Source organism: Mobula birostris, unplaced genomic scaffold (assembly GCF_030028105.1).
Source record: "Mobula birostris isolate sMobBir1 unplaced genomic scaffold, sMobBir1.hap1 scaffold_388, whole genome shotgun sequence".
NCBI lineage: Eukaryota > Metazoa > Chordata > Chondrichthyes > Myliobatiformes > Myliobatidae > Mobula > Mobula birostris.
The window spans coordinates 177,147-202,994 of NW_027276964.1; the positions used below are offsets into that span (position 1 = coordinate 177,147).

A 25,848-nucleotide genomic window follows, 5' to 3' on the forward strand; every position below is an offset into this window, starting at 1 on the left:
GTTCCCGGCAGACGCTGCGCGAACGGGACGGCCAAGCCTCGCGAGAGCGGGCGGGCAATGGCGGGCGCGCGGTGACGGAGCCGCCGCAGCCGCCGCCATGTCGTTGGTGGCCTACGGGAGCAGTGATGAAAGCGAGGGCGAGGGGGAGCCCCGGGCCGGGCCTGGCACTGCTGCCCGTGGGCCTCAGGGCCGGGCCGCCGCCCCCGGAACCCAACTCTTGCTCTCCGTCCCTAGAAAGCGGAGCGAACCAGTGCGGATCAGCGCCCCGGCTTTGCGGACGGGGGTGAGTCCGGGCGGCGGGTGCGGACATGCACGATGGCAGGGGGCAGGGAGGATCCCAGGGTGCGGGAAATGTGATCATTGCCTCCCCCCCGCCCCACCACTGCCCTTGCCCCTCCCTCTGTCCACCCTCCCCTGACCCCCGCCCTCTGAACACCCTCCCCCAACCCCTGAATACCCTCCCCTGACCCCCACCCTCTGTCCACCCTCCCCTGACCCCCGCCCTCTGAACACCCTCCCCCAACCCCTGAATACCCTCCCCTGACCCCCACCCTCTGTCCACCCTCCCCTGACCCCCGCCCTCTGAACACCCTCCCCCAACCCCTGAATACCCTCCCCTGACCCCCACCCTCTGTCCACCCTCCCCTGACCCCCGCCCTCTGAACACCCTCCCCCAACCCCTGAATACCCTCCCCTGACCCCCACCCTCTGTCCACCCTCCCCTGACCCCCGCCCTCTGAACACCCTCCCCCAACCCCTGAATACCCTCCCCTGACCCCCACCCTCTGTCCACCCTCCCCTGACCCCCGCCCTCTGAACACCCTCCCCTGACCCCTGTCCATCCCCCTCCTCCTGAACACCCTCCCCGACCCCTGACCTCTGAACACCCTCCCCCAACCCCTGTCCATCCCCCCTCCCTCTGAATACCCTCTCCCTGACACCCGTCCATTCCCCCTCCCCCTGGACCCGTCCGTTCCCACCCCCCCCAGCCCCTGTCCGTCCCCTCCTCTACCTGGCCCCCATCCCCCCTGGACCCCATCCATACCCTCTCACTCTCAACCTGATTGCCCCCTCATTCCACCTGACCCCCCTCCCCCTCACCCACCCGACCACTGTGTGTCAGTGGTGTAACCCAGATAGCTGACCTAAATGCCCTGTCACAGTTCCTCAGTGAACAGTAGACCTGAGTTAGAAAAACAAATAATGTGGTTGAGAATATGTCGTGAACTTGTTTGGGTCCATACCTTCGGGTGTGGTTTGGTTTTGTTTTGTTTTGCTTTTGTCCTGTCAGGATGAAGCCACATCTGGTATAACTGCATATTTATTCCTCATCGCTGACCATCAGCACAGGCCCATCTCAAGGATGAGTCCTTACCCACTGCTCTACTCTCTCTACATCTACGACCGAGGCTAGGCACAGCTCAAACACCATCTGTCAGTGTATGTGTGTGGGGCACATCCTCAGTAGAGTGAGTGTGGAACACATCCCGCAGTGAGAGTGTGTGTGTCAGATACATTCCCCAGTGAGAGTGTGTGTGTGCGTGTCAATATGTCCCCAGTGAGAGTGTGGGTATGTGTGTCAGTACGTCCCCAGTGAGTGTGTGTGTGTGCGAGAGTCAGTACGTCCCCAGCGAGAGTGTGTGTGTGTTGGATTCGTGCCCGGTGAGAGTGTGTTAAACGGCTGTCGTTCGATGATCAGGATTTCTACCTGTTAATGAAAATCAATGGAAGTTTGAAGCTGAGACAAAACAAAATGCTTGAAAAAGCAGGTGTCATGTCACAGTTACTGCTGAGCATTCATACTGGCCCTGCTACTAACTCAGTTTATACACATTCCCATCACAGAGTGGTGATGTTTCAATAGTTAACTGGATGACAGAACGAGCCCTTCAGTTCAAAGCTGCTCTCGGAGCAGTCCCTTTACCCCATTTCCATATACCCTATTTTAATTTTCCTTCATCTCTGTCAACAGCTGCATGGTTCTAACGCAGGGGTTCCCAATCTGGCTTCCACGGCCTCTTGTTTAACGGTATTCGTCCTTACCATTAAAAAGGGTGGGAGACCCCTTTCCTAATGATTGGCTCATCCAGAGGATTAAGATGCATTGAACCCATAGTGACTGTGCTGTTTGGATTCAGAACTGCCCATAGAAGACAGGAGTAGTTCTGTAGCAGGACCTCTGCTGTTTGTGAATTATGTACAGTGACGTGCAAAAGTTTGGGCACCCCGGTCAAAATTTCTGTTACTGTGAATAGCTAAGTGAGTAAAAGATGAATTGATCTGCAAAAGTCATAAAGTTAAAGATGAAACATTCTTTTCAACATTTACACAAGATTAGTGTATTATTTTTGTTTTGTACAATTTTAGAGTGGAAAAAAAGGAAAGGAGCACCATGCAAAGGTTTGGGCACCCCAAGAGATTTGAGTTCTCAGATCAGTTTACCAAGGTCTCAGACCTTAATTAGCTTGTTAGGGCTTGTTCACAGTCATCATTAGGAAAGGCCAGGTGATGCAAATTTCAAAGCTTTATAAATACCCTGACTCCTCAAACCTTGTCCCAATAATCAGCAGTCATGGGCTCCTCTAAGCAGCTGCCTAGCACTCTGAAAATTAAAATAAATGATGCTGACAAAGCAGAAGACTATAAGGAGATAGCAAAGCGTTTTTGGGTAACCATTTCCTCAGTTCGTAATGTAATTAAGAAATGGCAGTCAGCAGGAACGGTGGAGGTCAAGTTGAGGTCTGGAAGACCAAGAAAACTTTCTGAGAGAACTGCTCATAGAATTGCTAGAAAGACAAACCAAAATCCCCACTTGACGGCAAAAGACCTTCAAGAAGATTTAGCAGACTCTAGAGTGGTGGTGCGCTGTTCTACTGTGCAGCAACACCTGCACAAATATGACCTTCATGGAAGCGTCATCAGAAGAAAATCTTTCCTGCGTTTTCACCACAAAATTCAGCATCAGAAGTTTGCAAAGAAACATCTAAACAAGCCTGATGCATTTTGGAAACAAGTCCTGTGGACTGATAGTTAAAATAGAACTTTTTGGCCGCAATGAGCAAAGGTATATTTGGAGAAAAAAGGGTGCAGAATTTCATGAAAAGAACACCTCTCCAACTGTTAAGCACGGGGGTAGATCAATCATGCTTTGTTTGGGCTTGTGTTGCAGCCAGTGGCACGGGGAACATTTACTGGTAGAGGGAAGAATGAATTCAATTAAATACCAGCAAATTCTGGAAGCAAACATCATGCCGTCTGTAGAAAACGCCGAAGATGAAAAGAGGATGGGTTCTACAACAGGATAATGAACCTAAACACACCTCAAAATCCACAATGGACTTCCTGAAGAGGTGCAAGCTGAAGGTTTTGCCATGACCCTCACAGTCCCCTGACCTAAACATCATCGAGATTGACCTCAAGAGAGCAGTGCATGCAAGACAGCCCAAGAATCTCACAGAACTAGAAGCCTTTTGCAAGGAAGAATGGGCGAAAATCCCCTAAACAAGAATTGAAAGACTCTTAGCTGGCTACAGAAAGCGTTTACAAGCTGTGATACTTGCCAAAGGGGGTGTTACTAAGTACTGACCATACAGGGTGCCCAAACTTTTGTTTCGGGCCCTTTTCCTTTTTTGTTATTTTGAAACTGTAAAAGATGGAAATAAAAATGTAATCTTGCCTAAAGTATTAAAGAAATCTTTAACTTTATGCCTTTTGGAAATGCCTTTTACTCACTTAGCTATTCACAATAACAGAAATTTTGACCAGGGGTGCCCAAACTTTTGCATGCCACTGTAAAGGAGCCGGATGAATTGTGGATGTGTGGGCTTAATCAGTTTGTCGATGACACAAAGGTTGATGGTGTGGGAGATTGCCAAGGGACAGATTGGGTTATTGATCAGTTATAGATGGAGACTAATCCTGACAAGTGTGAGGTTTTGTACTTCGGGAGGTTGAATGTAAGGGGCAAGTATTTAATGGTAGGACCATGATGTACTGAGGGATCTTGGGATCCAAGTTCATAGCTCTCTGAAAGTGATGCTGTAGTAAAGAAGGTGTACTCTATGCTTGCCTTTATTAGTTAAGTGTGAGGTGGTACACTTTGGAAGGACAAACTCCAAGGCAGAGTACAAAGTAAATGGCAGGATACTTGGTAGTATGGAGGAGCAGACGGATCTCGGGGTACATGTCCACAGATCCCTGAAAGTTGCCTCACGGGTGGATAGGGTAGTTAAGAAAGCTTATGGGGTGTTAGCTTTCATAAGTCGAGGGATAGAGTTTAAGAGTCGCGGTGTAATGATGCAGCTCTATAAAACCCTGGTTAGGCCACACTTGGAGTACTGTGTCCAGTTCTGGTCACCTCACTATAGGAAGGATGTGGAAGCATTGGAAAGGGTACAGAGGAGATTTACCAGGATGCTGCCTGGTTTAGAGAGTATGCATTATGATCAGAGATTTAGGGAGCTAGGGCTTTACTCTTTGGAGAGAAGGAGGATGAGAGGAGACATGATAGAGGTGTACAAGATAATAAGAGGAATAGATAGAGTGGATAGCCAGCACCACTTCCCCAGGACACCACTGCTCAATACAAGAGGACATGGCTTTAAGGAAAGGGGTGGGAAGTTCAAGGGGGATATTAGAGGAAGGTTTTTTACTCAGAGAGTGGTTGGTGCGTGGAATGCACTGCCTGAGTCAGTGGTGGAGGCAGATACACTAGTGAAGTTTAAGAGACTTCTGGACAGGTATATGGAGGAATCTAAGTTGGGGGCTTATATGGGAGGCAGGGTTGAGGGTCGGCACAACATTGTGGGCCGAAGGGCCTGTACTGTGCTGTACTATTCTATGTTCTATGTTTAATTACCTATATGCAGTTTTTTAAAACTGGTTAGGCCACATCTGGAGTCAGTAATCCAGATTCAGTTCTGTTCATCCCATTACGGGAAGAACACAGAGGCTTTGGAGACGGTGCAGAAGAGGTTCATTAGGATGAGAGGAGAGGTTGAACAAACCTGGGTTATTTTCTCTGGAGTGGCAGAGGCTGAGGGAGACCCAATAGAAAAGGACATAGATAGAATTGATTGCCAGATATTTCCCCAGGGATGAAATATCTGATACTAAAAGACATGCATTTAAGGAGAGAGGAAGAAAGTTCAAGGGGCAAGATTGTTTTTACACAGAGTGGCGAGTGTCTGGAACGTGCTGCCGAGGGTGATGGTGGAGGCAGATACAAATGAGATGTTTAAGAGCGTCTTGGAGAGGCACATGAGCAATATGGGGTTGTGTAGGCAGATAGGATCAGGCTGAAGCAGTTCAGCACAACATTGTTCTGTTCTACACCTCATGCACACCCTGGGGGGAATTTATAGCAGCTGATTAATCCACCAACTTCACATGTTGTTCGGATGCGGGAGTAAAACAAAGTAGCCAGGGAAAACCCAGGTAGTGAGAGGGGGAATGTGCACTCACACACAGGCACGCTTACACGCACACACAGGCAGGCAGACACTAGCACGCAAACATCATCGCCCCATTGTCCGCCTGATCTTTTGAAAATCACCGCTATCCATTCTCCACATCCCCCTGGGGATAGGGTACTCCAGAGATTCAACCCCTCTGCCACAAGTCCGAGTTTCTTTCCCCCAGCTGGCTTAGACTCGATGGGCCGAATGTCGTGAGACAAGGTGAAGTATTTTGTGCCTGGGAAGTTTGATGTGGTCCAGTGTTTTCAGGTGATGAAAGGATGAAATATCGTTATTGTCATTGCATAGTACAATTTGTCATGCACCAATACAGTGAAAATGAGTTTGCAACTCCCATACTCAATGCTATAAAACAACAAATAAAATAAATAAAATCAAGTAACCAGCCAGTACAAGCGATGTCCAGCAGTACAAAAGCACAACTCAGATGCATGACAGCCAGAAAACCAGTGCTAAAGTAGCAATATAACACATTTATGGATGATGCTTGATCGATCGGTTCAGAGCAATTATAGTTCTGGGGAAGAAACTGTTTTTCAGTCTGGAAGTGCGGGCATAGAAAATCTTATAATGTCTGCCAGATGGAAGAAGTTCAAACAGATGTGTGTTATATGTGGCACACACGATAGCGTAGCAGTGAGCGTGGCGTTTTGCAGTGTTTGATATGTGAAAAGAAAAAGATTGGTTAAGACAAATGTCAGTCAGAAACAGGTGAGTTGATTATGGGGAGCAAGGACATGGCAGACCAGTTGAATAATTACTTTGGTTCTGTCTTCACTAAGGAGGACATAAATAATCTTCCGGAAATAGTAGGGGACCGAGGGTCTAGTGAGATGGAGGAACTGAGGGAAATACATGTTAGTAGGGAAGTGGTGTTAGGTAAATTGAAGGGATTAAAGGCGGATAAATCCCCAGGGCCAGATGGTCTGCATCCCAGGGTGCTTAAGGAAGTAGCCCAAGAAATAGTAGATGCATTAGTGATAATTTTTCAAAACTCTTTAGATTCTGGATTAGTTCCTGAGGATTGGAAGGTGACTAATGTAACCCCGCTTTTTTAAAAAAGGAGGGAGAGAGAAACCGGGGAATTATAGACCGGTTAGCCTAACGTCGGTGGTGGGGAAACTGCTAGAGTCAGTTATCAAAGATGTGATAACAGCACATTTGGACAGCGGTGAAATCATCGGACAAAGTCAGCATGGATTTGTGAAAGGAAAATCATGTCTGACAAATCTTATAGAATATTTTGAGGATCTAACTAGTAGAGTGGATAGGGGAGAACCAGTGGATGTGGTATATTTGGATTTTCAAAAGGCTTTTGACAAGGTCCCACACAGGAGATTAGTGTGCACATGGTAATGGGGGTATGGTATTGATGTGGATAGAGAATTGGTTGGTATACAGGAAGCAAAGAGTGGGAGTAAACGGGACCTTTTCAGAATGGCAGGCAGTGACTAGTGGGGTACTGCAAGGCTCAGTGCTGGGACCCCAGTTGTTTACGATATATATTAATGACTTAGACGAGGGAATTAATTGCAGCATCTCCAAGTTTGCGGTTGACACGAAGCTGGGCGGCAGTGTTAGCCGTGAGGAGGATGCAGGGTGACTTGGATAGGTTAGGTGAGTGGGCAAATTCATGGCAGATGCAATTTAATGTGGATAAATGTGAGGTTATCCACTTTGCTGGTAAGAATAGGAAAACAGATTATTATCTGAATGGTGGCCGATTAGGAAAAGGGGAGGTGTAACGAGACCTGGGTGTCATTATACACCAGTCATTGAAAGTGGGCATGCAGGTACAGCAGGCGGTGAAAAAGGCGAATGGTATGCTGGCATTTATAGCGAGAGGATTCGAGTACAGGAGCAGGGAGGTACTACTGCAGTTGTACAAGGCCTTGGTGAGACCACACCTGGAGTATTGTGCGCCGTTTTGGTCCCCTAATCTGAGGAAAGACATCCTTGCCATAGAGGGAATACAAAGAAGGTTCACCAGATTGATTCCTGGGATGGCAGGACTTTCATATGATGAAAGACTGGATCGACTAGGCTTATACTCTCTGGAATTTAGAAGATTGAGGGGTGATCTTATTGAAACGTATAAAATCCTAAAGAGATTGGACAGGCTAGATGCAGGAAGATTGTTCCTGATGTTGGGGAAGTCCAGAACGAGGGGTCACAGTTTGAGGATAAAGGGGAAGCCTTTTAGGACCGAGATTAGGAAAAACTTCTTCACACAGAGAGTGGTGAATCTGTGGAATTCTCTGCCACAGGAAACAGTTGAGGCCAGTTCATTAGCTATATTTAAGAGGGAGTTAGATATGGCCCTTGTGGCTAAAGGGATCAGGGGGTATAGAGGGAAGGCTGGTACAGGGTTCTGAGTTGGATGATCAGCCATGATCATACTGAATGGCGGTGCAGGCTCGAAGGGCCGAATGGCCTACTCCACCTATTCTCTATGTTTCTGTTAACAATCCGGGTTCAATTTCTGCTGCTGTTGGTAGGGTGTTTGACTCTGCGTTTCCTCTGGGTACTTTGCTCTCCTCCCCCATTCCAAAGACATACAGGTTAGGGTTGGTGGATTGTGGACATGGTATGTTGTTGCCGGAAGCATGGCAACATTTGTTGGCTGCCTTCAGCACATCGTTGGACTGCAAACGATGCATTTTACTGAATGATTTGATGTACATGTGACAAATAAAGCTAATCTCTTCAAAGTTTTCTTTTGTGTGTGGGGAGTGCATTGTGCAGTTTTGTGGGCACACACACCTAGTTTCAGTGTTGTAATTCCACACCCCAAAGAGTCTGGGTGTCTCACTGGGGTTTAAACCTGCCTGGGAGGGAAAGCTGGGTTGGGACGGAGGGAGCTAGGAAAGGAAGGATGGAGAGCCGGAGAAGCTGAAAACTCCAGCATGGATCATACCGTCTGTTGTGCATCACCTATTGAAGGGGCTTGTCTGCCCGTGGTCTAAGATATCATCTAGTGTTTCCCCATTAACACCCTGCTCCTTTCTCTTACAGTCGGACTCAGATGATGACGAGCCATTTCAGAAGAAGACAAGTCAGGTGAGTGTGGGGTCTGGAGAGGCAGGGCTGGGTGGGACCGGGTGGGGGGAGATGAGATGCAGGGTTTGGCCAGATTTCCCTTGGGAGGGTAGTGAGTGAGTCAGAGGTACTGTTGCCAGTTTACCTGTCTGACTACTGTGTAGTTCCATTCCAATATAGACTGCTAAATGTCGAGCAGTGACTCAATCCGGCCATGGATGTGAGCTCCCTGTCTCAGATTCAAGTTCATTGTTTTAGGTGCACATACACAGAGTGTAAACACCATGAAAATTAGCTCTTCACAGCAGCAGCTCCGTACGTTGCATACATGACAAATGTGAACATAAATTATACGTATGTCAGCTACATGACAAAATAAACATAACAATATCAGTGCAAGTCCCAGCCCTCTGAAGCAAGAAACAACCTGCTGCAGGAACCGAGGAGTTAAACAGCATCTGTTGGCGGGGGCGGGGGGGGGGCTGCTGGGGAAAGCAAAGTCAAGATTTTAGGTTATTCCCAACTAAGGTCAATGTTCAATGTAACAAAGTGGAGTCTTTGGCCATATGCACCATATGTAAGCACAGGTGCAATGGAAACCTATAACATCATAGACAAAACATCACAAGAAAGACATTAAATACGCATAAATTATATGCTTTTTTTTTACATAATTAGAACAAAGACAAAGTCCATTGTAGTGCAAAGCAGTCACAGTGTTTCTGTACTGAGGGAGTGATCGGGGTTGTGCCGGTTGGTTCAAGAACCGAATGGTTGAAGGGAAGTCGCTGTTCCTGAACCTGGTGGTGTGGGACTTCAGGCTTCTGTACCTCCTGCCTTCGGGAGCTGTGAGAAGACGGCCTGGCCTGGATGGTGGGGGTCTTTGGGTGTTGCCTTCTTGAGACAGCACCATCTGTAGGTGCGACTGATGGTGGGGTGGGTTGTGTCCATTACTCTGCAGTTTATTTCATCCCTGTGTATTCAGGTTGTGGTAGCAGACCGTGATGCAACCACTTTAAAGAATAGATGCTTGTTAGAGTATTCAGTGATATGCCAGACCTCCTTCACCTGAGTTGCTGATGCTGGGTTGCCCATTTGCAAGCCTGTCTGTTTCATTTGTTTGCCCCTCCCTGCTTTTCTATTCCAGGGCTCAGGAACGGGAATGGGGCTCTCTTCTCTTCTGCCACAGCCACGCAACCTGAACGTGAAGGAGACGAACCGCACCCTGCTGCCCCACTCCCTCAGCAAGGTGACGGGCCGAGCAGCTACCGTCACCACCACACCCTCGCCTTCTGCCATCAAGGCCGCCTCCAAGAGTGCTGCTCAGCAGCTGGCCAGGCACATCATGAACGAGAAGGCAAGCGACGGCGAGGAGGAGGACGAGGAGGAGGAGGATGAGGATGACGAGGGAGAGAGTGCTGGCTTCTTCTCACTGCCTGAAAGGGAGCCGCCACCTGGAAGCAGGACTGAACCATACCCGGACATGGGGGCGGAGGAGAGCCCGCTGGCAGCTAGTGCCCCAGGTGATTCTGCTGATGCCCCCAACCCTGCCGATGCCCCCTTGGAGTTCAACCGGAGCACTGCCTCCCTGGGTGACAACGCCTTCCCGGCTGCCAGCAGTTCACCGTTAGAGCCTGGGCCCGAGTTCGGCGGACAGTACTTGGACTATAATGCACAGGGGACCCAGCAGAGTGAATATTACCAGGTCAGTGGAGGAGGTTGTGGGCTCCCAGAGAAGGACGAGAACATTATGAGAGAGTATGTGGAGTGTGAAGCATTGAATGTAGAGGGTGACATGTTGGGCCTTGAGTGCAAGGTGCTGAGCACGTTGCGTAGGACTTTGAGTGTGTTGCATCGGATGTGGAGTAGAGGGAGTGGAAGGGTGTAGAGTATTGGGTGTTGGGCGTAGAACATTGAACATACATCATTGGGCGTAGGGTGTAGGATGTTGAGCTTATGGCGTTGCGCATAGGTTGTAGATCAGTGAGCCTACGCTGTCAAGCATAGGGTGTAAGACATTGAACCTGTGTCATTGAGAGTAGGGTGTACAACTTTAAACGTGACATTGAGCACACAACGTTGAGTGCAGGTTGTAGAACATCGAGTGTGGTTTAGGATATTGAGTGTAAGCTATTAAATGTAGAACAGTGTTAAATTGGGGCATTGAGCGTAGTACGTTGCATGAAAGACATTGAGTGTAGGGCATAGGACTTTGAGCATAGATCGTTCAGAGCATAGGGTGCAGAACTTAAAATGTAGAATGCAGAGGCTAGAACCTAGAGCATAGAGAGATGTTGAATTTAGAGTACGAACAGATCCCTTGGCTCCTGGTGTCTCTGCCAAGTGACCAGGGTGCACTGCCCGAGAGCCCAGTTCCGTATCCCTGTACGGGTGATGTTCTTCGAGCCCCGACTCTGCAAACTCGAGCTCTGAGGGAGTGCTGCATTGTCAGTGACACCACCTTCCAGAGCAGGCACCACTGCCCCCTCCTCCGGCATCCACTGGCATGACCAGAACATGGGGTAAAAAACTTGCAGGGAAGATTTTGGAGGGCAGCTCAGCGGCACAACAGGTAAAGTTGCTGCCCCATAGCTCCAAAGACCCAGGTTCAATCCTAACGTGTGTGTAGTTTGCATGTTCTCCCTGGGCCCTGCGTGGGTTACTCTTGGATACTCTGGTTCCCTCCCATGTCCCAGTGACATGTGGGACATAGAACATGGGTAGGTTAATCAGCCACTCTACATTCCACCCCCCCCCCCGCCACACCGGTGCGTGGATGAGGGGTGGAATCTAGGGAGAGTTGGTGGGGATTTGGGGAGAATGAAATGGAATCAGAATAAATGGGTGGAAGATGGTTGGTATGGACATGGAGTCATAGAGATATGGCACAGAAATAGGCCCTTCAGCCCATCAAGAAACTGCTGATCATTTACACTGAACCTGTTTTATTGATCTTACTAGCTGTTCTTTCAGTTAGTCCTGACGAAGGGTCTTGGCCTGAAACATCGACTGTACCTCTTCCTATAGATGCTGCCTGCCCTGCTGCGTTCATCGGCAACTTTTATGTGTGTTGTTTATTGATATCCTTGCCAGTATTTGTCTCCTGACCAATATCAAACACGTTCTGACCATAAGTAATGAAGCTGTTTGTGGGATCTTGCTGTGCCCAGGTTTTTTAAACCATTCTGTTGTTGATCTATTCTTGTGTTTTGGACCGTTGTCTTGTTGCAACATCCTACTTCTATTAAGCTTCAGGCGATTGCAAGCTGCCCAGTCCCTGAGGCAGTAAAGCAGCCCCAAACCATGATGCTCTTTCCACCGTGCTTCACAGTTGGGATGAGATTTTGGTGTGCCGTGCCCTTTTCCCTTCAAACATAATGGAGTGCATTTCTGCCAAAAAGTTCAACTTTTGTCTCATCTGTCCACAGGACATCTTCCCCCTTCCTTTGGTGTGAAGGGTCTCGGCCCGAAACATTGATTGTTTATTCATTTCCATAGATGCTGTGTGAGTGAGTTCGCGTAAGGTAACAAACAGGTTGACTTCCCTGCCCCACCAAGACAGCGGCACAGCGGCAGCAGCAGATCATTCCAGTGTGTTCATGGAACAGTACAGGCTCTTCAGCCCCCGATATTGTACTGACCTTTTAGCCTGCTCCAACATCAATCTAACCCTTCCCTCCTGCAACGCCTGCCAATTTTTATCATCCTTGTGCCTTTCATAAGAGTTTCTTAAATGATCATAATGTATCTGCCAGCACCTGGAGGAACATGCAGACTCCACACGGACAGTGCCCCAGATCCAGCATTGAACTCAGGCTACTGGAGTTGTGAGGAAACTGCACTACCCTGTGCGTCACCGTCACAGTAATGCCCTGTTTTTACTGTTCATCCAGTGCAGAGCTAGCTGTTCTTGCCTGTGTGTGGGTAGCAGGTGATCCCAGGTGTAAATGTTATTTGTCATCCCTGGTTAACAGTAAACATACGGTGAACACTTAACAGACTCCCCGTGTTGCACAGAGAGTGATGGCCACCGATCCTCGCTGATGGTCCAGATACTCTCGTTCAAGGAGTTTTGCACTGCAATTAAACGCTGCTTTGTTTAATTAGCTTCGTATAGCAGGAAAGCTGGCACTTTTCCTACCTCCCCCACCCATGCTCCTGGCCCTTCTCCCCCCCAATCCATACACCTGGCCATTTGACTCCACCCCCATCGATACACCTGGCCATTTGACTCCACCCCCATCCATACACCTGGCCATTTGACTCCACCCCCATCCATACACCTGGCCATTTGACTCCACCCCATCCATCCATACACCTGGCCGTTTGACTCCACCCCCAGTCCATACACCTGGCCATTTGACTCCACCCCATCCATCCATACACCTGGCCGTTTGACTCCACCCCCAGTCCATACACCTGGCCATTTGACTCCACCCCCATCCATACACCTGGCCATTTGACTCCACCCCCATCCATACACCTGGCAGTTTGACTCCACATCCATGCTGTTGTACCTGTCCACACGGTCGCCATTTATCTACATTAGATGTGGAGCCTTCCTTCCAGAGATTAACTTCAGTTGTTCGTCAAACACACCAGTGAAAAGCGTTGTTTGTGACAACAACCAACATAGTACGGCAATATGCTGGGGCGCCATGCTTCCTGCATCAACGTAGCATGCCCATAATTCACTAACCCTGACTCGTATGTCTTTAGAATGTGGGAGGAAGCCAGAGAAAGCCCAGGTGGTCACGGGGGAGCTTTCAAAACCTTACAGAGGCTGGTGAGAAATGAATCCCAGTCGCTGGTGCTGTAGGGTCACTACACTACCGTGTCAGCCTATGAATCCACACTACCGTGTCACACTGTGAATCCCAATCCCTGGTGCTGTAAAGTCACTACACTACCGTGTCACCCTGTGAATCCACACTACCGTGTCACCCTGTGTCTGAGTTGATTCAAACATTTGTCTAGATGCTGTTTCATGTGGTGTTATTATCATATTCAGTAAAAAGCCAAAAGACAGATCATTCCATTTGTCAAGGTCCTACAAAAGGGAAGTGGAATGGAGAATAGCACCGTACAGTCAGACAGATAAAGCATAAAGGCCACAATGAATTAGATTGGGAGATTAGGAGTTGATCTTTTACTGTATGAGAGGACTGTTCTAAAGTCTGATAACAGCGAGTAGAAGCTGCCATTAAGAACCTCCACCAACCCTCATGCAGTGCATTCCAGGATCCAACTCCCCTCGCTTCTCAGCCACTTGAATCTCACCTTAAAGCTATTCCTTCCTCGGCTACCTCTACTCGGTAGAAGATTTTTTTGTATCTCTCAGGTCGTAGAACAATACAGCACAGGACAGGCCCTTTGGCCGTTGGTATTGTGCTGACCTTTTAACCTATTCCTTGATCATTCTAGCCCTTCCCTCCTTCCGAACCCTGTGTTTCTCTCATCCATGTGCCACCTAAAAGTCTCGCAAATGTCCCTAATGTATCAGCCTCCCACCACTCCGAAAGGTGCATTCCAGGTATCTTACACTCTCTGTGCGTAAAACAAAACCTACCTCTAACATCTCCATATTGACCTTAAGAATAAAAGGCTCTGGCTGTCCACTGCCTTTTAACGATCTTGTACACCTCTGTCAAGTCACCTCTTCAAGTTGACTCCATCAAGTCACCAGTCAGGTCTCCCTGGGCATAAACAAACCCAACCTATCCAGTCTCTCCTTACGAATAAGACACTTGGGATTTAAATCCCTCCACTGCCCTCATGGGATTTGAACTTGTGGCTTGTTCCTTGGGGCTACTCAGCTGCTGACACAGACGCTGGACTCCATAGTGGCCCACTCAGCCTGCGTTGACTAAACGCACACCGTATATAACACAGACTGGAGCCCTCTGTCCCTTGCCCCCCTGCCTTTGTTATTTAATTGGCTTCATACAGGGCAAAACCTGGCTCTTCACTCCTCCCTTTGTTCGTGCTGATAGGTGGGGAGGGGTGCAGCAAAGCAGAGGGGAAGGGGAGCGAGTGCTGAACTTTTAGTACACGAGAAGTCCATCTAGGAGTCTGAAAACAGTGGGGCAGGAGACAGGAGACCGGATGAAAGGTCTCAGCCCGAAACGTTGGCAGCTTCTACCCCTCTGTTACCACACTCTTGGTTGGTCTTCTCACACACTGAAAGCTGACGGGCTGAGATCCTTAATCAGATCTCAGCCTAAAGCGTCGACTCTGTATTCTCTTAGTCATAGTCATACTGTATTGATCCCGGGGGAAACTGGTTTTCGTTACAGTTGCACCATAAATAATTAAATAGTAATAGAAACATAAATAATTAAATAGTAATATGTAAATTATGCCAGGAAATAAGTCCAGGACCAGCCTATTGGCTCAGGGTGTCTGACCCTCCAAGGGAGGAGTTGTAAAGTTTGATGGCCACAGGCAGGAATGACTTCCTATGACGCTCTGTGTTGCATCTCGGTGGAATGAGTCTCTGGCTGAATGTACTCCTGTGCCCAACCAGCACATTATGTAGTGGATGGGAGACATTGACCAAGATGGCATGCAGCTTGGACAGCATCCTCTTTTCAGACTCCACCGTCAGAGAGTCCAGTTCCATCCCCACAACATCACTGGCCTTACGAATGAGTTTGTTGATTCTGTTGGTGTCTGCTACCCTCAGCGTGCTGCCCCAGTACACAACAGCAAACATGATAGTACTGGCCACCACAGACTCGTAGAACATCCTCAGCATCGTCAGGCAGATGTTAAAGGACCTCAGTCTCCTCAGAAAATAGAGATGGCTCTGACCCTTCTTGCAGACAGCCTCAGTGTTCTTTGACCAGTCTAGTTTATTGTCAATTCCTGTCCCCAGGTATTTGTAATCCTCCACCATGTCCACACTGACCCCCTGGGTGGAAACAGGGGTCACCGGTACCTTAGCTCTCCTCAGGTCTACCACCAGCTCCTTAGTCTTTTTCACATTAAGCTGCAGGTAATTCTTCCATAGATGCTGCCTGGCTCGCTGAATTCCTCCAACACTTTGTGGGTATCGCTCTGGATTTCCAGCATCTGCAGAATCTCTTGTGGAATAGAAGCTGTTGTTGAGCTTGGTGGTGGGCGCTGTCAAGCTTGTGCCTTCTGCTGACGGGAGGTGGGAGAACAGAGAAAGATACTGGGTGGGGTCCTCAGTGATGTTGGCTGCTTTCCTGAAGCAGCGCAATGGAGTCGGTGGAGGAGAGGCTGGGTTTCCGTGATGGTTTGGGCCATGTCTCCGAGTCTTCAGCTTCACCAGCCGAACTGAGCTGTGCTCTGTCTGGAGAGGGTGCATGTATAAAATCTGTTTGTAATAAAATGTTGCTCCTTCGGCAGAGCTTCTACAGTAACTACTACCAAGTACCAGACCCTGCCTTGCAGCCAGCTCCAGACGAGGAACTGAACACCTTCATCAACGACGAAGCGGTAAGTGTAACAGGAGTGGGACACCAGGGTTAACTCATGCATCACAGGCACTGACGAGCTGACTGAGAGGAGACTAGGTGCGGAGCTAGCCCCGGGGTGGGGGGGGGAGGACAGCCTTCTGACTGGGGCAAGGGACAGAATAAAAGGGTTTAGGTGGGCCTGAGTAGCCAGTATTCAATGGTTCTGCAGTCGGGAGCAGTGTGGGGCCCAAGACCAGCCTGGTGCCATACCTGCCTTCGAGCCTGTGGTTGGCACCCAGCTAGGAGAGAAATGGGAAACTAAGGTTAGATGTGGGTCTCGCCATCTCTAATTCCCACACAGCAGAGCTGGTGTGCTTTGCTGCCAGAAGGGGGCAGACCAGTCACATCAGTCAAAACATCTGCCTGACTGTAATTTATGTAGGTCTTGTATTATTCTACCTGTTATCACCATGTATGCTGTTTATTATGTGAAAACAAAAATTAATCTAATACAGATTCCGCCCCCCCCCCCCCAAACTCCCTTCTGGTTCCAGTTCGCCTCTCCCCTAATGGTTCCCCTTCTCACCTTCTTGTCAGTTCAGCAGTGGTACGTACAGACAGCATTGCACAGAGCAATACAGTGCACATACAGACCCTTCAGCCCAACAAGTCCATGCTGCCCATAGTACTCGTGCATCTGGTCCCAATTTCCTGCATTTAGCCCATATACCTCCTAGCCCTGATCCTGTAGATACCTGTCCGACTGCTATTTACCAAGTGGAATAGAGTGGACAGTTCAGGCCTTTCTCACACTGAAATGTTGATTCTTTATTCCTCTCCACCAAATACTCCTAATGCAATGTAAATGTAAACGGTGAATAAAGTTGATCCTTGGTAAATAAATCTGAATCTGACAAAGGGTTTGGAACCTGAGTCCTCAATTGTTTGTCATTCCAATGCTGCCTAATCTGCAAAAATGCTGGAGGAACTCAGCAGGTCAGGCAGCTCTGTGGAGAGGAATGAATGCACAGTTGACATTTCAGGCAGGTTATAAACCTGAAATGTGATCCTACAATACAGATGAATCCCAGCATCTTTATGACCCACACAAAGCGCTGGAGGAACTCAGCAGGTCAGGCAGGGCAGCAATAAACAGTCAACGTTTCAGGTGAGACCCTTCACCAGAGTCTTGGCTGAAACATCAACTGGCTTGTTGCTGCCTGACCTGCTGGGTTCCTCCAGCATTTTGTTTGTGTTATTCTGCATATCCAGCATCTGCAGAATTTCTTATATTTATGCTATTTATTAATGCTTAAATCCAAGTGTACTTGTTAAGAAGTACGCTGTTAACTCCGAGCTTCACACTAAAATGGAATGTCGTTGTACCCTGGTGTATGTGACAGTAAACTAGTCGGAATCATTGTCTCTCTTAAGTAAGTGAAGTTTTAGTTGTGTATTCAATCGCTGCACCTAATACCAATCAAAGCACAGGAAAGGGCTGGCCTTGTTATGCATAATGGCAATTGGTTGACATTCTTCATTCAGCCCTCCGAATTTGTTCTATGGGAGGGAGGGGATTGCTGACATTCAGATCAGTTTATCAATCACCTGGGAATCCTTTCTCACCACTTCCCTCCCTTCTTGCTCTACCAGCTGACCAACCCCTTCCACCGTCAGCCTCGATGCAGGCTTTGACATTACCTTTTCCTCTACCTACCCCTCGCCCAAAGGCACTGCCCAGTCTGCTGAGTGTTTCCAACATTTTGCTGTTGTTTCTGATTCCAGCGTCAGCCCCTGCCCGATGCCCTCCATGCATCCCCCGCTCTGCAGTCCAGCTCACGCAGTAGCAGCATGTAATTAGACAAGGAGCAATGACCATGCAGAGAGAAAGCTAGAGACAGTACACAGCAGAAGCCCCCAGCAGGCCTCTGGGGTGGGGATCAGAAACCAAATTCATGTTAATTGAAAACAAGGAATTAAATATCCAATTCGCCAGACCCTTTGGCTCTCAGAGTACATACTGGCCATCAACCTCCCATTGGCTGAACAGAATAGGATGGTAAAGAAGACATGCGGCATAAGACATAGGAGCAGAATTTGGCCATTTGGTCCATCGTATCTGCTCTGCCATTTCATCATAGCTCATCCATTTCCCTCTTAGGACATTCACCTGCCTTCTCACCGTAACCTTTCACACCCTGACTTATCAAGATTCTATCAACCTCTGCCTTAAATACACCCTGGCCTCCACAGCCTCCCGTGGCAACAAATTCCACAGATTCACCAACCTCTGACTAAAGAAATTCCTCCTCATCTCTGTTCTAAATGAACATCCCTGTATTATGAGGCTATGCCCTCTGGTCCTAGACTCCCCACTATAGGAACATCCTCTCCATATCCACTCTATCTAGGCCTTTCAGTATTCAATTGGTCTCAATCAGATCCCCTCTCATTCTTCTAAACTCCAGCGAGTGTAGGCCCAGAGTCATCAAACACTCCTCGTGATGAGCCCTTCGTTTCCTGAATCATTTTCATGAACCTGTTGAACCCTCTCCAATGTCTAAAACTGCTCACAGTACTCCAAGTGAGACCTCGCTAGTGCCTTGTAAAGCCTCAGTATTATATCCTTGTTTTTATATTCTAGTCTTCTGGAAATGAGTGCTAACATTGTATTTGCCTTCCTCGCCACGGACACAGCCTGCAAGTTAACCTTTAGGGAATCCTACATGAGGACTCCCAAGGCCCTTGGCACTTAACATTTTTGAATTTTCTCCCCATTTGGAAAATAACCTGCACTGTTATTGCTTGTACCAAAGTGTATGACCATACACTTCCCGACACTGTATTCCATCTACCATTTCTTTGCCTCTTCTAATCTGTCTAAATCCTTCTGCAGACCCCCTGCTTCCTCAACACTGCCTCTCCTCCACCTATTTTCGTATTGGCCACAAAGCCATCAATTTTGTCATCCGAATCATTGACTGAGTTGCACTGGATAATGCCTGGGCTCTTTTGATTTTGTGTTTTATATTCTGTGTTTCTCGCTCATTTACTTTTTGCACATTGGGGGTGGGGGGGGTTGATATTTTTCTTTGTTCGGGTTTCATGATTTTCTTTGTTTCATGACTGCGGGAACATGAATCTTAGGGCTGTGTACTGCATACATCGATAATAATAAATGTACTTTGAATCTTTGACATACAATGTAAAAAGAAGCTGTCCCAACACCCACCCCTACAAGAGTCACTGGCAGCAAATCAGAAAAGGCCCCCTTTATTCCTTCAGCCAATGCTCTAGCAATGCTAATACCTTCCCTGTGGTACCATGGACTGTTACCTTGCTAGGCAGCCTCATGTGCAGCAGCCCACCTCAAAGACCTGAGAAACCAAAGTACACAACATTCTCTTTTGTCTATCCTGCTTGTTATTTCCTCAAGGAATTTCAATAGATTCGTCAGGCAAGATTTTCTCTTAAGGTGACTTAGGCTGACTTTTACCATGTGCCTCCAAATACTCCAAAACCTCGTCCTTAAGTATAGACTCCAACATCTTTCCAACCATTGAAGTCTGCCTAACTGACCTATAATTTCCTTTCTTCTGACTTCCTCCCCTTTTAATGAATGGAGTGACATTTGCTATTTTCCAGTCCTCCGGAACCATTTGAGAATCTAGTGATTCTTGAGAGATCGTTACTAATGCCTCCACGTTCTCCAGCCACCACTTTCAGAACCCTGGGGTGACTTAACTACCTTCAGAGTTTTCAGCTTCCTAAACACCTTCTCCTTAGTAAGTAACAGCAGTGACAGAGGAGAAAGACTTGAAACCCCTGACACTCTTTGCATTTCTGGCATTTCTTCCACAAAATACTTGTTAAATTTGTCCACTATTTCTTTGTCCCCTGTTACTGCCTCACCAGCGTAATTTTCCAGCAGTTCGATATTCATTCTTAGCTCTCTTGTACTCTGTATATCTGAAAAAAACACTTTTTGTATCTTTTAAATTATTAGGTAGCTTTCCTTTCTATTTCATCTTTATTTCTGTATATATATTTTTAGTTGTCTTCTGTTGATTTTTAAAAGATTCCCAATCCTCTACCTTCCCACTAACTTTGCTGTTATGCTCTCTTTGACTTCCCTTGTCAGCCACAGAATATTTGTTCATTTTTGGGATGACCTCCTTCCTGAAGTCAGGAGACTGCTATTCCCACAGGAAGTGATACAGGGTGGGGGAGGGGTTGGTTCCTGGTACTCCTTCCTCTGCACCTCTGGAACTTGGGGGAGGATGGGGGGGCGGAAGAGCATTTCATCACCATCTCTCTCCCTTCTCTCTCGTCTCAGTTCAAAAGGCTTCAAGGAAAGAGGAATCGGGGGAAGGAGGAAGTCAGTTTCTTGGAGATCAAAGGTGATGATCAGCTGAGCGGCTCACAGCAATGGCTCATGAAGTCCCTGACGGAGGAGAAGGACTTGAAATCGTTCAGTAAGGTATGCTCAGCCGCCCTGTCCCTTCCTAGAAGCGTGTCCAACAGGCTGCATTTGAGGGTAGAACCACTGCCTTACAGCTCCAGATTCCCGTGTTCAATGGCTAATACAAGGGGGTATAATCAGCTTTATTCACTATATACATTCACATGGATTGGGAATTTGCTGTGGTGTGGTGAAGCAAAATGCAACAAAAAAAAACATTTGACAATTATAAAGAAATAAAGTATAAAGTTGGAGTTAAACTGTAAGGTGAGTTACTTTAAACTGTAGGGAGTTAGATATGGCCCTTGTGGCTAAAGGGATCAGGGGGTATGCGGGGAAGGGTGGTACAGTGTTCTGAGTTGGATGATCAGCCATGATTATACTGAATGGCGGTGCAGGCTCAAAGGGCCGAATGGCCTACTCCTGCACCTATTTTCTATGTTTCTATGTGATTGGAGGAAAGTATAGTGGGGGTGTCGGAGGTGGTTTTTTCACAGAGTGCTGAGTGCATGGAACACCCTGCCAAGGTGTGGTAGAGGCAGATATATTAGGGGCATTTGAGAAAGTTTAGGGTGGATGTTGGAAAAATGGAGGGCTATGTAGGAGGGAAGGGTTAGATTGCTCTTAGAGTAGGTTATGTTATGAGGTGGGCCAAAGGGCCTGTACTTTGCTGCACTGTTCTGTGTTCAGTCCCGATCTTCGGTTCTGTGTGTGTGTGTGGGGTTTGCATGTTCTCCCCGTGACTACATGCTTTCCCCTGTGTTGCTCCAGTTCCCTCCCACATCACAACAACATGCACTGTTCTAAATTGGTATAGGAATTGGTTTATTATTGTCACAGTGAAAAGCTTGTCTTGCACACTGTTCACACAGATCAGATCATCACACAGAGCACTGGTGTAGAACGAAGTGAATCAGTAACAGTACGCAGAATAAAGTGTAACAGCTACAGAGAAAGTGCAGTGTGGGTACACAATAAAGTACAAGTTCCTAACGAGGTAGATGAGGTAAAGGGTCCATCCTATTGTACAAGAGGTCTATTGGAAAACAGTGGGGTAACAGCTGCCCTGGAGCCGGGTGGAGCATGCTTTCATGCTTTTGTATCTTCTACCCTTTGGGAGGGAGGAGAGGTTGGGGGGTTTTTGATGACGCTGTCTGCTTTACCGAGGCAGTGAGGAGTGTAGACGAGCCCGTGAAGGAAAGGCTGGTTTCCGTGCTGTGCTGTGTCCACACCCCTGCAGCTTCTTGCGGTCACGGGCAGAGCAGCTGCCGTAACAAACCGTGAAGCATCCAGACAGAATGCTTTCTATAGTGCACCGATAGACATCGGTAAGGGTTGACAGGGACGTGCCAAATGTCATCAGCCTCCTGAGGAAGTAGAGGCTTTGGTGAGCTTTCTTGACAGTGTCAGCTACGTGGTGGGACCAGGTCAGCCTATTAATGATGTTCATTGTTTTCAACCTCCCTAGTGGTTGGGTGAGGAGAAAGCGTGCAAGCTCCACACACTGGAGGTTACGGGTATGGCCAGCAGCACCTCCCACTGTGCTCCTCTGCCATCCCCCAGGGGCAGCAGCAGCCGTGCTATATTGTCCACTGATCGTACCTTCTTCCCCACCACAGCCACTTGTCACCCTGTACTGTGGTTCAAAACTTATCCCAGACACTTGACAGAACTCCCATTGATTATGAAGCCGGTCTCCTTCTCCATCACAGCCACTCAGCGCCCTGCACTGCGGTTCAGTACTGACAAAGGGTTTTGGCCAGAAACGTCGACTGTTCTTCTATAGATGCCGCCTGGCCTGCTGAGTTCCTCCAGCATTTTGTGTGTGTTGCTCAGATTTCGAGTATTTGCAGATTTTCTCTTGTCTGTGGTTCAAAACATGTCCCAGGCACTCAGTAGAACCCAGAGCAGCATTTGGACAGCCCCTTCGACCTACTGTGTTGTCCCAAACTAATTAAACATGCAATGAAACACCTAGTTAAACGAGTCCCTTCTGCCTGCACAATGTCCGTATCCTTCCATCCATGTGCCTGTCTGAGAGCCTCTGTTATATCTGCCTTCACCACCACTCCTGGCAGTGTATTTCAGGCATCCACCACTCTCTGCTCATCTCCTTTGTATTTCCCCCTTGCACTATGATGCATGCTCTCTGGTATTAGACATTTCCAGCATGGGATCTCGCTGTTCTGAGTAAATAGGCTGGCTACTCTGTCTCTGCCTCTCATAACTTTATAAACCTCTGTCAGGTCTCCTCTCAGCCTCTGCCGCTCCAGAGAAAACAACCCGTTTGTCCAGCCTCTCCTTACAGCTCATGCTCTCTAACCCAGGCAGCATCCTGGTGAACCTCTTCTGCATCCTCTCCAAAGCCTCCACATCCTTTCTGTAATGGGGCGAAAAGAACTGAATGCAACACTCCGGATGCGCCTGACCGGAGTTTTATAAAGCTGCAACATAACTACCTGGTTCTTGAACTCAATGCCTTGACTAATAAGAGCATGCATATCATACACGTTCTTCTGCGCCACGGTCCTTAGACGAAACTTGGGTTTGGGGTGAGTGTGGAGCAGCATGAAACGAATCAATTAGTTTCAGCCTGGCTGGGGTTGGGGAGAACTATTCACCCTCAGTGAGGTGGGTGTGGCGGGGGGGGGGGAGTCATCTGTATGTAATCACCCCCTCCCATATCCCCTGTGAAAATACAGACGCCAGTCGTTCAAAGGGAAAGTTCCTGCCGATTTCACGACGGGGTTGATGGTGTGGGGGGTGGTTTCTGTCACCTGCTCCTGGGTGAGTGGACAGGGTAACTCCCCGTGTGTGTTCTGTGTTCCCATCCAGAAACGAGGGGAACAACCAACGAGCCAACAGAGACGCAAGCATCAGATCACCTACCTGATCCACCAGGTGAGAGGGGAGGATGAGACTATCACTGTGGCTCGGGGGCTTGCGGCAGACATCGGGGGTGGTGGGAGGGTGGAGTGTCTGATTCACCAATTCCCACCTCACTGACACAAGGGTTCAGCTCAGCGAAGCGGCTGTGGGGTTGGACCTCACTGTTCTCAGAAGTGGGTCTGTGGGTAATCATGCGTGGGTACGTTGCTGGGGTTGTGTGTACGTACGTGTGCACATTGCTGCGTGTGTCTGTGGTGTACGGGGCCATGCACACCACTGCATGTTTGCGTTTGTGTCACTGTGTAGGTGCGTATGCACACTGTGTGTGTGTGGGAGAGATTTACCTCATGGACGTGCACATGGATAATCGTCAGTGTTTGTGCCCCCCCCCCCGTACCTTCCAATCTAACCATCTATCCCTTTGCCTCACCCCAACCAGGCCAAGGAGCGAGAGTTGGAGCTGAAGAATACCTGGTCCGACAATCGTCTCACCAAGCGGCAGACCCAGGCAAAGTATGGCTTCTGAGCCCCTCCTCCCCCCTCTCAGGAGAGGGGCAAACCTTTAGTGGGGGTACGGGGTAGTGTGCTGCTGACTGGAGGAGCTCTGCACAGTGGGGGAGGGGCGTTGCTCCACAGCAGTCCGCTGTAGGTCAGGGGACACCCATCGATCAGACCCCCTCCCGTGTCGTCTCCCCCCACCCCCGTCCCCTCCCAGCTTGAGCAGCCTTCCCGGAGACAAGCAGTTGTAAAGTTTTACTTGACGTGTGTGTGTGTGTTTTTTTTAAAAAAGAGAGCTGAGCAGTGAGAAAGAAGCGTTTCCTTCATCAGCATGAGCAGGTGACGGGGTGGGGGCAGTGATGTTAGAGGGGCAGGCTGCCTCAGTAATGGTGCTCAGCATGACCTGAGAGTTGTACAGTCGTAATATTTGTATAAAGATCGTTTAGTGGGATGAACCAACTGTAGTTGGCTGTCATTTTTAGGACCATAAGACATAGGAGCAGAATTAGGCCACTTGGCCCATGGAGTCTGCTCTGCCAGTCCACCATGGCTGGCTGATACATTATCCCTCTCAACCCCATTCTCTGCCTTCTCCCCGTAACTTTTAATGCCCTGACGAACCAAGAACCTAACAACCTCTGCTTTAAATATACTCAATGACTTGGCCTCCACCGCTGTCTGTGGCAGCAGATTCCACAAATCTACCACCCTCTGGCTAAAGAAATTCCTTCTCATTTCTGTTCTAAAGGGATATCCTTGTATTCTGAGGCTGTCCCTTCTGGCCTTTGACTCCTCCACTGTAGGAAACATCCACATCTGCTCTGCCTAGGCCTTTCAAATAGTCAATAGGTTTCGGTGAGATTCCCTCACCCTCCATTCTTCAAACTCCAGTGAGTACAAGCCTAGAGCCATTAAATGCTCCTCATACATGAACCCTTTACGGAATCATTCTGTAAACCACCTCTGGATCCTCTCCAATGCCGGTACAAAACTGCAGAGGATTATTCACTCACAGTGATTAAGGATTTATAAAACTTGACAATTTCAAATTAAAATTCCATTACTGTTATCTACAAAACACTCAATTCCCTGGGGGGGGGGCACTACTCTTGGGAATTTACCCAAAGTGTCCATAGTGACTATACTCGCTGTCCAAGGATACCCGTGCAGACATGGCCCTGGGAAAGGAGCGGGCAGTCAGCTCAGAAGTAGCCCTTGACTGCCTGGACTTGCGCCTGGCCGTCTTGGCTGGGCCCAGGAGCAAGCCCACCAAGAGATCCCCCCAAGCAACCAACACATCCCCCTCCGTACTGAGTGGCCATCAAGCAGGAGCACAGTGCAGCCAGAACTTGAGGAGCAGCCCCTTCATATATTCAAACGGGCTGCGATCTCATTCCACACTGCTGGCAGGCAGCCTCTCGCTGGATTTAAAGAGATTAGATTTGTTTGTTGAAATATCAAAACGCAGTGAAATGTGTCGTTTGCATCAACAACTAACACAGTCCGAGAATGTGCTGAGGGGGCAGCCAACAAGTGTCGCCACACTTCCAGCATCAACGTAGCATGGCTACAACTTAATAACTATAACCCTACTGTACGTCCTTGGAATGTGGTGGGAACCCAGAGCACACGGAGGAAACATCAGGGTGCGAATGTACAAACTCTACCGACTGACCGGAGTCGAACCCTTGCCTGTGATCACCGGCACTGTAAGGCATCAAGCTAACTGCTGTGCTACAGAACAACTCCCACCAAGCTGAGGGTGGGGTGGGGAAGAGTATGGCGAAGATAAAAAGGGGTTTCAAAGGCAGCTGCCTCAGGAGAAACCAGGTCATTGCCCCATGTTGAATCTGTAATGAACACTCTGTAAATAAAGAAATATTAGTGTTATTTGTCACATGAACATCAAATCATACGGTGAATTGCGTCAATGACCAACACAGTCCGAGGATGTGCAGGGTTAGCCTGCAAATATTGCTATGCTTCCGGCACCAACTTACTAAGCTCAGCGTCTGAGGAACTGGTGAACGAGTGTAGCGGTAGAGACACTAGAGGTATC

At 48.4% G+C, this 25,848-nt stretch overlaps 1 protein-coding gene across 1 annotated transcript; it reads left to right on the forward strand.

Moving 5' to 3' along the window:
* Positions 1–23: 23 nt before the first annotated feature.
* Positions 24–25,702, forward strand: prcc (proline rich mitotic checkpoint control factor). Its single transcript, XM_072250521.1, has 7 exons — positions 24–283; positions 8,493–8,537; positions 9,664–10,221; positions 15,891–15,980; positions 20,277–20,420; positions 23,238–23,303; positions 23,731–25,702. The coding sequence occupies exons 1-7, from the start codon at positions 98–100 to the stop codon at positions 23,815–23,817; spliced, it is 1,176 nt and encodes a 391-aa protein (XP_072106622.1). The 5' UTR covers positions 24–97; the 3' UTR covers positions 23,818–25,702.
* The last annotated feature ends 146 nt before the right edge of the window (positions 25,703–25,848 follow it).

Bases quoted from the DNA above. Each gene is read 5' to 3' on its own strand.
- prcc (XM_072250521.1), top strand. From the start codon at position 98: ATGTCGTTGGTGGCCTACGGGAGCAGTGATGAAAGCGAGGGCGAGGGG. The intron at 284-8,492 runs GTGAGTCCGGGC...TTTCTCTTACAG, and splicing joins CCCCGGCTTTGCGGACGGGG to TCGGACTCAGATGATGACGA. The intron at 20,421-23,237 runs GTATGCTCAGCC...GTTCCCATCCAG, and splicing joins ACTTGAAATCGTTCAGTAAG to AAACGAGGGGAACAACCAAC.